The 13,487-nt window shown below is 41.2% G+C and overlaps 1 protein-coding gene across 6 annotated transcripts in view; it reads left to right on the plus strand.

The window, feature by feature from the left end:
- Positions 1-13,487, plus strand: part of JADE3 (jade family PHD finger 3) — a 135,824-nt gene that overhangs the window by 101,194 nt on the left and 21,143 nt on the right. For all 6 annotated transcript variants that reach the window (XM_045050418.1, XM_023249517.2, XM_023249516.2 and 3 more), the window contains 3 exons: positions 3,465-3,655; positions 6,679-6,890; positions 12,557-12,724. In XM_045050418.1, the coding sequence (XP_044906353.1) occupies positions 3,465-3,655; positions 6,679-6,890; positions 12,557-12,724 (571 nt within the window). The remainder of the gene's footprint in view (positions 1-3,464; positions 3,656-6,678; positions 6,891-12,556; positions 12,725-13,487) is intronic.

Raw genomic sequence — 13,487 nt, forward strand, 5'->3', positions numbered from 1 at the left:
TCAAGTTTCTTGTCTACTTGTCTGTCTTTTTCTAATTGATTTGTAAGAGTTTATTATATATTGGTGATAAACACGTTTTTTAATCTCTTCCTTTATGGCTGATGGCTTTTTTTTTTAAGTTTCACTTATTTATTTATTGAGAGAGACAGAGGGAGGGAGAGAGAGCATGAGTGGGGGAGGGGCAGAGAGAGGGAGGGAGAGAGAGTGTGAGTGGGGGAGGGGCAGAGAGAGAGAGGGAGAGAAAGAATCCCAAGCAGGCTCCACACTGTCAGCACAGAACCCGACACAGGGCTTGATCCCACGAACCGTGAGATCATGACCTGAGCCGAAAGAACATCCAATTTCTTTAAATAAATAATGAATAAAATATATTTGCCTTCAGGGCACCTGGCTGGCTCAGTCAAAGAAGCATGCAGCTCTTTTTTTTTTTTTTTTTTTTTTTTAATTTTTTTTTTTCAACGTTTATTTATTTTTTGGGGGGACAGAGAGAGACAGAGCATGAACAGGGGAGGGGCAGAGAGAGAGGGAGACACAGAATCGGAAACAGGCTCCAGGCTCTGTAGAAGCATGCAGCTCTTGATCTCATGTTCATGAGTTCAGGCCCCACATTGGGTGTAGAGGTTACTTATAATAAACTTTAAAAAATATATATGTGTATGTATGTATATACGTATAAAATATATATATATATATATATATATATATATATATATAGTGTGTGTGTGTGTGTGTGTGTGTGTGTAGTCATAGTCTGAGGTTTCTTCCAGAAGCTTAATAAACATGTTAGTTTAAGTCAAGAACATTTATAGTCTACCTTGTTCCACATAGAATTTGAGGCAATCAATATGAATAGTTAGCAAAATATTCTTTCTTTTAGAACAAGATGAATCTTGAAAAAAATTAGATATTCTGTAATTACCTCATAGGCCATGCACCAAATAAGCATAGCATATTTAATCTCATTGTCTTGGGAGAATTCATATGCATGTCCTGTCCTTTTCAGTTGGGTTCATTTCAGTTGGAAGCAGGCCTCTGTCAGCAGTTCCCAAGTTTTTAGCTTCAATAAATATTTTAGGGTTCTGCTTTTTTCCTCAAATATTTGTCGCCTTTGGCTTTAAAAACTCCATATGGTAGGAAAGTTAAAGTGTGCAAAAGCATATAGTTATTAACTTTATTCAACATACATTATGTGGGATCATAGCCTTGTGGAAGAATGCTTAGGAAGAAATATTTACTGTATATTTACAAGGTGGACTATGCCTATGTATACTTACATGTCTTTATACGAATACATTTATGTTTATGAATCCTTCTACATATATAGTAACTCTCGAGTAAAGAAACTGGCTCCACAAGCCTTCCAGAGAAACAGTTTTCATTTTATGATATATGTACATATTTCTGTCTCTCTTTTTTAGAGGGTCCACTGTGTTCTTTAAAATTTCCAGGGAATGGGGCACCTGGGTGGCTCAGTTGGTTAAATGACTTCAGCTCAGGTCATGATCTCACGGCTCATGGGTTCAAGCCCTGCATCAGGCTCTGTGCTGACACCCTGGAGCCTGCTTCAGATTCTGTGTCTCAGTCTCTCTCTGCCTGCCTGCCTGCCTGCCTCTCTCTCTCTTCCTCCCTCCCTGTCTCCCTCTCCCCCCCAACAATAAATAAACATTAAAAAAAATTTTTTAGGGGCATCTGGGTGGCTCAGTTAAGCATCTGACTTCAGCTCGGGTCATGATCTCGCGGTTCGTGAGTTCAAGCCCCGCATTGGGCTCTGTGCTGACAGCTCGGAGCCTGGAGTCTCCTTTGGATTCTGTGTCTCCCTCTCTCTCTGTTCCTCCCCCACTCGCACTCTGTCTCTCCTTCTTTCAAAAATAAATAAAAATTAAAAAAAAATTTTTTAATTGCCAGGGAAGAGTGCCTAGGTGGCTTAGTCTGTTAAGTGTCTGACTATTGATCTCAGCTCAGGTCTTGATCTCAGCAATCTCAGCATCTTGAGTTCAAGCCCTACGTTGGGCTCCACACTGGGCATCGAGCCTACTTAAAAAAATAAAAATAAACTAAAATTGCGAGAGAATAAGAATCCAGATTTCCTCTTGTTTGTATTCTGATGCTTCATGCAGTATCTAAAACATTGATTGTAGAATACGTCATTGGTGAGAAACTTCTATTTCTTCCCTTGCTTGGTTTCCTTGGCTTGGGTTCCTAAGTGTCAGGAGGGGTGAGAGGAAATACAGGTTTGCTTCAGGCTTGCTGGGGAAGTTGATAGAGGAACAGAAATCTTTCATCCTGTCATGTTACCCTGGCCCAGACTTATGGTCACTATCATTTATGGCTAGGAAATGCCTGAAGTTTATATAAGTCCGTGGCCTTTAGGCTTCACCTCATTTACATAAATAGTGAAAATAACGAGAAATATAGTAACAATAGCATTATTAAACATCTTTTTTTTTACTATATACTATGCTAAGCTCTTTATATATTTATTTCACATGTCATAATAGCCCTGCAAGTTTAATATTATTGTATCATAATTTATGACTACTGTCCTTACTTTTTAGCTAAGAAAACCAAACCTTATAGAAACTAAGTAGTTCCCAGGGTGCCTGGGTGGCACAGTCGGTTAAGCGGCCAACTCTTGATTTCGGCTCTGGTCATAATCTCAGGGTTGCTGAGTCCAGGCCCCACAACGGGTTCTGCACTGTGTGGGGCCTGCTTAGGATTCTCTCTCTGCTCCAACCCCGTTCGTGCGCTCTCTCTCTCTCTCCCTCTCGAAATAAATAAAACTTAAAAAATTTAAAAAAAAGAAAGTAGTTCCCCATGATGACTATGTGAGTAAGTGGCAGAAAAACCAGGCTTGTGAGTCTATAGCCTGTACTTTTTTTTTAAGTTGGGAAGGGGCAGAGAGAAAGGGTGAGAGAATCCCAAGCAGGCTCTGTGCTAGTAGCCAAATCAAGAGTTGGATGCTTAACCAACTGAGCCACCCAGGCGCCCCAGTCTATACTCTGTGCTCTTAACCACCGTCCAGTATTGCCTCCATGGCAGAAAATCATGACTTTGGCTGAAATATATCTTTGGTATGGAATCTGCTGTGCCTTTGTGCAGGTATCACCTCTTCCTCAGTTCCCCCTTCTAAACAAACGTGGTAGCTATTGCACCAAGAACACACAATGCAACATTATTAGAATGAATGATAATAGAGACCCAGGAGCGATAAGTGTAACTGAAATATCTCATTAGCAGTCAGAATGTTCACGGCAGATGACAAAACTGAATCTGTAGAACCATTTACTTTCTAGATAGGGATCTGTCGTGCCTCTCAGTTGGCAGAGCAAGGGATCTCCCCCTATGGAGGCAAGGGAGAACATTCAACTCCACCATATGGCCTGAGTGCCGTTGGTCCCACCCAGTCAGTCCCTAGAATCTGTCATTTGTCGACTGTTATCAGTATCTTCCTTTCACTTTTCTAGGGTTGTGGCTGAGAAAGTAAAGGATGTTCTGTTTATGCGGCCCCGGAAGTACATCCGCTGCTCCAGCTCGGAAAGCACAGAACCTGGCTACATCAACATCATGGAGTTGGCAGCATCCGTGTGTCGCTATGACCTAGACGACATGGACATCTTCTGGCTCCAGGAACTCAATGAAGACCTCGCAGAAATGGGTAAGTTCTTTTCTTACAACTCAGTTATTCCTTGACTTGACTCGTGGTTTTTTTTAAGTTGTCAGGACCATTTAACTTGCTTTCATCTTGTGGCTTCTTTTCTTTTCTGGCCTTTTCATTTATTTTTCTCTTTGATCTTACCTTAATGAGGCATTTCTTGAAATGCATAAATATACTGAAATAGAGCAATAACATTTAAATCTGACCTTTTCTTTCCTTGTTCATTGTGAATAGCACAGGTCAGGGATGGCATGTAGGTTTTATAAGATTGTTTTCCAGTTCTGATTGTGAGAGTGATCATGGCTAATTGGACTCCTCGTTGAGGATTCTGAAGCTGGTGCCTGGCTCAGCCCTGAAAAACACTCAGTGGGCAGGGCCAGGGGCAGCAGCACTTCTGCCGTCTCTGCCGGGTGGACAGAAGTTCTAACTTCAGCATTAGGCAGCACCGCTGCACCCGACAGGTCGGTGTGTCCGGTGAGCCTTGATGCCAGACTTGTCATTTCCTGCCGGAAGGAGAACGAAAGGCCTAGGGCAGAACTTCCCCTAAGCAGTTCTCAGCTATCTCACTACCTTTAGCGAGTTCTGAAGTTGTCATGCAGGTCTCGAAAAATAAAATTCAATGAAGCAAAGGCAAACAAACAAACAAACAAAACTTGGAAGTACACGTAATGATAGTGGTAAAGTGATGGTATGCCGTACCGTACCGTGCCGGCAGTGCTGGGAAATGCTAGGCTGAAAGGAAACTCACTTTATGCTTACACACAGCTCTTTGACCAGTCTTCAGCCTGAGCGGTGTTTAGGTCCAAATGGTCCTTTGGAACTCTGTGGGTGGTTTTATTTAAGTCTCCGTAGGAGATGCGGTAAAGCATACATTTGATTGCATTTTTGCTTGAATCACGTTTATTCATTGTTAGCACAACAAGGATCAGCGGTTCTCCTTTTCTTCCCTCCCTCCCCTTTTTTTCTTTCTTTTGAGGTTGGTGTCTGAATGCATGTGAATAAAAACTTAACATCGTATTACATCCGGTTTGGCATGATGGTGGCAGTTATTCTGTCAGTAACCAGTACTTCTTGCTTTTGAAAACTTTTTACTGTATGTCTTCTCTTGCTCTGCCTTCCAAAAGGAGAGAATGGGTGTCAGTTTAGGGTGAGAACCACAAAGGGAAGAGAATGAAAGACTGACAGAGGGGGTAAGTCAGAGTATGAGAGCTTAATCGAGTGGATTGACGGTTCAGCGTGCAGTTGTGCTTAGGAACCGTATGACATCTATATACATTATGATCATTCCAGGCCTGCCTTCGGCATGACACCACCTGATGATGAGGTCCCTTTGGTATTTTGCAGTTAATTCCCTTTGGATGATTTTTTTATGGCCTTTTTTTATTTTAGAATAGTTTTAGATTTACAGAAAAGTTGTAGACGTAATACAGTTGCCATGTACCCCTCACACAGTTTCAGTTTCCCCTAATGTGAATAATGTCTCACTTGCCCACAGTACGTTTGTCAAAGCTAAGGAACCAACACAGGTACATTACTATCATCTAAATTCTAGACTTTATTGAGGTTTCATCAGTTCTTCCACTAATGATCTTTTTCTGTTCCAGGATCCCATCCAAGACACCACATTGCATTTAGGCTTGGAAGAATTTTAAAAAAGGATTGCCTTATCTCAAGTCTTACTCTGTAGAGTAAATGATATTGTAGTGAGGCTTATAAAAGCTTAAAATAAACTTGTAAAACCAACATTAAATTAAGCATATTTTTTGGTTCAGATTAAGGAATTTTAAAAATTGAGTGCTTACTACATAGCAGGCACTATACTAAGCAGTGTACAAACATTACCTCATCTCAGCCTCACAAGAAATCAGTGAGTTTATATGATTGTCCTTATTTTATAGATAAGGAAACTAAGCCCTGAAGAGGATAAATAACTTGTCAGAGTTTACGTAACCAATATGGGGTCAAGTGGAATATCCTCCTCCACGCCAGGAAAAAAAAAAGTGTGTGATTTGTCTTGGCTGGAAAAATGAAACATACTACCTAGGTGGTTTTTGCTTTCATAAGTAGCTACGACACTAAAAAGGTTGTTTTGGAATTCCAGAGTCTCTTAGTATAGCTTATATTACAAATGAAGTAGAAAACTTGGGTAAATTTGTTTGAATCATTGTCAGAATTGTTCCTGAGTTTATAAGCTGTTAAATATATATGTGCTCTCACTAAATCATTAGTCCCCCCAGAAAGAAGTATGTTTAGTTGTTGCCACTGTCCACCATATGAATCTTTTAGTTGGGTTTATTAAGTTGATTTTGTTTAATTAAAAGTTTTATTTAATTAAAAGTATAGAAGGAAAAGGAATCAAGAGGCAAAAAAAGGTAATTTCAGAATTTACAGCTAGACCTTTGTGGATGCTAATAGGTTTATTTTATATATATAGTTTGCCGTTGGAAAATATTATTGGATATTTTCAAAAGTCGGGCTTGAAAAACAAAATGTTTCATATGTACAATGACATTTACAGAACCTGGAATTTTCTTTTATGACTTAATACCTTTTTATGTGAAAATTCCCTCATATAATCATTCAATGGGACTCATTTGCTAAGAATGAATTATTATTTATGTCCAAATAGTTATGTGATCCTAATTACCTTATTAAGCTGTAAATTAAAGTGTTCAAAATTACAAAGCTCAGTAGGATCTTCTCCCTCAGTGGGAATAAGAGAAAACAGATTTAGGAGGAGACTGGTTAGGATGTGGACAGAAAACTGAAAGAGTCAGTAATACATCTTACAAGGAATGTGGTGAAATGTATTTCTCCTTTCATGTGTCAAACACTAATACGTGATGATAGGTAAATATTAGAATAGCTCTAGTAAAAGATTCTTTGAAATCTGGTTGTTTTAGATCAGGGAAGAGATGGTTTTATCTTTTAGAATCCCTCCATCCTTGCACCGGGCTCACAGTAGGTGATTTGGGAATGACAGCTGACTGATGGGTTGATTGATTGTTTGTATTTCTGTGCAGGTTGTGGGCCAGTTGATGAGAATCTTATGGAAAAGACAGTAGAAGTCCTGGAACGCCATTGCCATGAAAATATGAACCATGCTATTGAGACAGAGGAAGGGCTAGGCATAGAGTATGATGAAGATGTGATCTGTGATGTGTGCCGGTCTCCAGACAGTGAAGAAGGGAATGATATGGTGTTCTGTGATAAGTGTAACATCTGTGTACATCAGGTTAGTGAGAGTGGAGACCACCGCCTCCCCACGGTCAGCCTTTCTGAAACTCAGTGATGGTCTCCAGCACCCATATCTGGGTAGCAGTTTGCATTTAAGGGGGAAAACAAAGATTTGGCCTGGCTGTTCTTCAGTAATTCCTTTAGAAACAATACTTGTGATCCCCAAGGTGACTGACTTACTAACTTTACCCCAGGGGGCTAAACCCAGATCTTTATCGTGTCCCCTCATACCCGTGCTGTTGAGATTGCCTCGTTTGATACTTTTACCGTCCCCTGGGGGAGTCTCCTTGCTGCTGCCCGGGAGTCTCTCTTCTGCCTTGGAATCCCTACATGGTCAGTAACCTTGGTGAGTTTACACTTCCTACAGCTGGAAGTCTAGACTCTTTCTGCTAGCACCCAGAGCGCTCTCCAGTCCTCCTGATAAAGAACCCCCAGGAAGCTGAGTCCAATACACTTCTAAAGATCATAGAATTTTAGGACTGCAAAAAACTATCCCACTCCTCAGTTTTACGGATAATACCAGGAGAGATGAAATGACTTTACCCAAGCCCTTCCAGTTGGTTGACAGTTATTTGTCATCCTTTCTACCATAATGCCTTCTTAATTAATTATTGATGATGATGGTGATGATATCAGCATTCTTTTTGGCTCTTTCCTTTTCTTCCTCCCATAATCCCTGTCCTCCAGCAAAATAAGGTTACTTAAGGGGGGGCAGTGATGACTATTCCTGACACCGTCCTGTCTCCATGTTTCAGCCACACCCCAACTTAAAATGCTTTCTCCCACCTCCATCTATGAAAAATCTATGTATCTTCCAAGATCTAGTTTAAGTCTTGTCGTGGACGCCCCTACCCTAAGTGATTTTTCACTCTTCTGAACCTGTTGTGTATCTCATTGATTTCATTAATTTATCTAGCAGATAGGTATGCAGCACCATGCACCATCCATGTGCCAGGACTTACGCCACATGCTGAAGACTCAGTCAGTGATGAAGAGGCAGACATGGCCTTTGCTCCCAGGGTTATCAGAGTCTGGTGTAGAGGCTACATGGAAACTGCCCAGTTAGCACAATACGCCAGGTGTTTTTGTAGACAGAAGTTCCGTGCTGCTGTGTAAGTGCATGGGAGGGATGGAGATCAGGGACAACTTCCAAGAGGTGGCATCCAAGCTGAATCTAAATGCCACATACAGCAGCAGTGCGTGTTCAGGCAGAGAGGCGAACACATTCAGGCAGGGTAGTGGGAGTGGGCACAGTGTATCAGAGGCAACTCTGAGCTGTTCAGAGCTGCAGAGAGTGGTTGGGTGGAGCAGGGGAGGATGGAGAGCGACAGCACAGAGGGATTACAAGGGCCACGAGTGACAGGCCCTTGCTGACAAACTAGGGAACTTTGGTTTTGTCCTGTCAGCCCTGAAGGCTATGCGTTCTATTTTAGAAAGACCACTCTGGCTACAAAATGACTAAAAAGATTAAGTAACGCACTGGGGCACCCGGCCGGCTTAGTTGGTAGAGCATGTGACTCTTGATCTCGGGGTTACGAGTACGAGTTCAAGTTCCATGTTGGGCATTAGAGATTACGAAGGAAGGAAGGAAGGAAGGAAGGAAGGAAGGAAGGAAGGAAGGAAGGAAGGAAGGAAGGAAGGAAGGAAGGACTGAAAGAAAGATGGAAGGATGGAAGGGAGGAAGGGAGGAAGGAAGGAAGGGAGGAAGATAGACAAGGTAGGTAGATAGATTAGATAACACAGGAGATCAAGGGAAAACAGGGCTTAAGACTTTAATTGCCTGGGCCACCTAACCTAACCCTCTGCATTAGAAGGTACTCAATTATTCTGTGACCCAGTTGGGTCTTTTTCTTCATTTTACTTGTTTCCTTTAAAAGAGTTCATTTCAAAAATTTACCTTCACTCTACCAGTTATTGGCATTTATGTCACACCTTTAGTGAGAGAGGAAGTATCGTTTAAGTATGAACAAAAGTATCTGATAGTACAAGTCCACAGTCCTTCCTCTGTAGTTCCAAAAATTTTTAAAGCTCTGAAAACTGCTAGATTTTGCTTAAGTTTAGCACCAGAACTGACTTGGGGCAATACTAGAACTCACCCAATATGAGGCTATTTATACTGTTTATCCCATTTTGCATAAATGCTCATATAGTTTGCTAGAGAAATATTAATGTATTTGAGAATACGGTACTGCCCCTGGTCCCATTGGGAGCTAGGTAATATACCATGTATGTACTTAATACTTTCCTAAGATCTGACCAGTTTTGAATTTCCTGATGTTTCTCACCCTGAATCTAATCATTTAGATAAATGATTGTGGATCTATATAGTAGGCTTGAAGGGAAAATAGTACAAAGGTCATCTGTGTATATTTTCTGTATTTATCCTTCACAGTAGGGACAAACACTAAGGAACTATTTTCAGATTCTTTGACTAAAAAATGAATGTAGCCTAATAATTCTCCTCAAAGATTATTTTATCTGTTTTGAAAATATATCCAGTAATGACTATAAATGATGCCCTTTCCTCACGTAGAAAGTGATGACAATAACACCTGGCCAGGCCTTGCAGGATATAAGCTGGTATGTATTAAAGCTGAATGTTGTTGGGGCGCCTGGGTGGCTCAGTCGGTTAAGCGTCCGACTTCGGCTCAGGTCATGATCTCACGGTTTGTGAATTCGAGCCCCGTGTCGGGCTCTGTGCTGACAGCTCAGAGCCTGGAGCCTGCTTCGGATTCTGCGTCTCATTCTCTGTCTGCTCCTTCCCCACATGTGCTCTGTCTCTCTCTGTCCCTCAAAAATAAATAAAAATGTAAAAAAAAAGTTGAATGCTGGTGCCACACAAAGTTTCATATAAAAGAGATTCTTCCAAAGTGAGTATATTCACTTGAATTCTGAAGAGATACTGAGGTTAGAGCTCCCTCTGTTGACTGAAAAGTGACTTAAAATGATTTGGAAGATTCGGTTTACTCCTTAATAGAATCAGGGACATGTTGACATCTCTGTTTTTTAAACATAATTTTTTTTTTTCTTCACCGCCACCATATTATGTCAAATGTTTGTTCCTATGCCACTTTAATACATTTGTGTCAGTACTTTAGAAGAGAGGTTTACATCAATAGACTTGAGGTTTTAACTTTAAAAATGTGAAAAGCAGGACCATTCCAAGTCCCTTTGTATGTTCCATTTTTTGGTTTTTAGCCCAGGTATTGAACACTCAAACCAAGGCCTAAATTAATTTGCCTGAAGTTTATGCTCATAGTTTTTATATCTGTCATATATACATTTGGCACTGAGTTTATTAACCCCCTGAAACTATATGTAACACATATGTCTGTGCACGTGTGCAGTTTTCTCAGGAGAATCCACCCTTTACCATTTTGTAGTCTGGAAAAACTTGAGAACCACTGCTATGCAATACAAGCTTTTATGATCCTATGGCCATGAATAAGTATATACAAGGGCTCAGTAAATGATTTTCTGCCCAATAAAAGGACCAGGAGATAAAGGGGATCCCTAGAACCACTGGTTTTTCTTTTGCTGGTCTGTAAGAGGCTCTCTTTTAGGGAAGAAACTTGCTTTCATTTCCTGGCAAACATTCTGGACCTCAGAGAAAGAAAAGCTCTGACGGCTAGGAGCCTTATAAAATGATGCCCTACTGTTGGAAGAGCGGCCTGGTTGGAATTCAGCCTCAGTTATTGATATAAATTAATTTGTTCTACCAAACCACCTATTCGACCTCAGCATAGAAAGCATTCCAGATAAACTGGTGATAAAAGACCTACCCCCCAGTGACCTTAGAGTCTCACTGAGGAGATAAAACATAACAGCTAGAGTCGGGAAGACTACACGATGCCGCCACGTACTTGGTGAGGGAAACCTGTTGAGTAGAGGGCAAGGGTCAAGAAGTGGAGAAGACACAAGGGGCTCTATGACCCGAGAAGTGAGGTGAGGAGCACCAGGCTTTAGATCAGGGGCTGGCAGACTTTTTTTTTTGAAGGGCCATATGGTAAATATTTTAGACTTTGAGGGCCGCATACAGTCTCTGTTACATATTCTTTTTTTTTTTTTAAGATTATTTTATTTATTTATTTATTTATTTATTTATTTATTTATTTATGATATGAAATTTATTGTCAAATTGGTTTCCATACAACACCCAGTGCTCATCCCAAAAGGTGCTCTCCTCAATACCCATCACCCACCCTCCCCTCCCTCCCACCCCCATCAACCCTCAGTTTGTTCTCAGACATATTCTTTAAAAAAAAAAAAAAAACAAACAACATTGCTCTAAAAATACGAAAACCATTCTTAGCTTGTTGGCCTTAACAAAACAGGCCTCAGGTAGTAGTTTGCCAACCCGTAATTTAGATCAGGGTGGGGGTGAGAACAGAAGGAATTTCTAGAGGGTTTGTTGCTGTGCAATGGTATGAAATCTTTGTTTTAGTAAGAAGAATATGGCAGCCAAATAGAAGAAGGATTGAAGGTGTGAAGGGGGTGGAAGAGAATTTAGGAATAAATCAATTCAGGCATAACATGATAAGGACTTGGATGGAGCAGTTGTGGTGGGGATGGAGAGGAAGGTCAGAGCCCAAGGGCCACTCTGTAGGGAGGACTGGTATGCCCCAGGGACAGTGGATGAAAGGAAGTGGATAATATGAGTACAGGAATTTTGGATCTGGAAGCTGGGAAGCATGGTGGTGATATGGATAGAGAGAGTTTGGAAAAGGAGCCAGTTGAGGGGTAACACGATAGTAACTGTTGGAACCTGAATCCGAGCTGTGGCTGAACCTCCTGGGGTACGTACAGATTTTGAAGTTGCCATGGTGAATCAGTCAGCGGTGGAAAGTTTGCCAGGCCACATGGGGATCCAGGAGGCCCCCCAGGTTTAGTCTTTAATGGTGAGAGTAGAGCAGTAAAGAGGGGAAGGATGGGCGGGCGAGATTGGAGGTAGTAAAAAAGGAAATCTAGAATGTTTTCCAAACTAACCCCCCTCCCCCACCAGTAGTTCATTTATTTGTCCAAATTCATTCCATGAAGGATTTGAAGCAGCTTCTAGAACTCTGTGGAGTATTGTGATTAGTCTAATATTCTCTTCAATTCAGGATTCATTCACAAGTCCGTTTTTCTTCAACCCAAGCGAGTAATTGCTGTGATTTGCTGAATGCTTTTTATACACCAGGCTCTGTTAGGCTCTTGAAGCATTAGCTCATTTGCTCCACAAAAGTTTCATTCTGTTTCTTTTTCAGCACTTTTTTCTTGATTACAACAGTACATGACATGTAGAAGTTATTCCGTTAGTGTATGACTAAGTATAATACATAATTTTGAAGAAGCTTTAGAAAACAGAGGCAGAAAAGAAAAGAAGTATGTAATCCCCAAACTCAGTAACAGTTGGGCCAGCCTTTTTGTATGTATTTCCTTCTAGTCTTATTCTATTGTCCTTAAAGTCAGTTCTCGTAGACAAACATACTGATCTTAGATGCTGGAAGGTGCCTTTTTTTTTTTTTTAAGTGTTTTAAAATTACTAAATCCTGGATATGAGCTTTTGGGGCCTTATTTGCCTTTCTCCTAAAAGCAGAGAGTACTCTGTGACTGCACCAGAGCAGACATCAGCCCTGCTGAAAAGATGCTAACCATTCTCCCCTCTCCTGCTCGTGCCTCCAGGCCTGCTACGGCATCCTCAAGGTCCCAGAAGGCAGCTGGCTGTGTCGTTCCTGTGTCCTTGGCATTCATCCACAGTGTCTGTTATGTCCAAAGAGAGGTGGGGCCATGAAGACTACCAGGACAGGGACTAAATGGGCTCATGTCAGCTGTGCCCTGTGGATTCCAGAGGTAAGACTCATCCAGGCTTGAGCCCATTTGCTCCAGGTGCACCTGTTTCCCATGGCATTCAGACCGACTCAGGCTTCATGGAGATGCTTCATTCCTGCTCCTGCTCCTGAGGTGATAATGCTTCCACTTGAGCTCTCTCACACCCTTCTTGGATGCATGTGAGCATGGAAGCCCACGCTGATTAATTTATAGATGGTGCCACCAGTGGTAGTGAATGAATTTGTATGAGGAGAGCCAGGATATGAGCAGATTTTTTTAAGGTGCAACTTACACTTAAAATACCAAATACTAAGTGTACAACTTCATGACTTTTACACATATCTGTAACCACAACCCAGACCAAGACAAGGAACACCTCAGAAGTAGACATAGAGCACCCCAGAAGGATCCCTCATACCTGCTTTCCAGACCCTATTTGGGTCCCTATTACCATTTTGATTACTATCACTATAGATTAATCTGTTTTTGAATTTCATGTAAATGGAATCATACAGTATGCACTCTTTCCTGTCTGCCAGCACTCCATGTTGTAGTATGGATCAGTACTCATTTGTTTCTTGCTGAGGAGTATTCTGTTGCATTGATCTACCATGATTTATTTATCCATTCTCCTTTAATGGACACTTCCGTTGTTTCCAGTTTTAGGTTATTCTGGATGAAGTGAGCATTACCTCTTTTGCCCACTATGATGGTTGCCCTTTGATTTTTGAAGCCTTTTTTTAATGTTGTGGTTTTTTTTATTAAAGAGAGGGAGCACGAGTAG

Source organism: Felis catus, chromosome X (assembly GCF_018350175.1).
Source record: "Felis catus isolate Fca126 chromosome X, F.catus_Fca126_mat1.0, whole genome shotgun sequence".
Classification (NCBI taxonomy): domain Eukaryota; kingdom Metazoa; phylum Chordata; class Mammalia; order Carnivora; family Felidae; genus Felis; species Felis catus.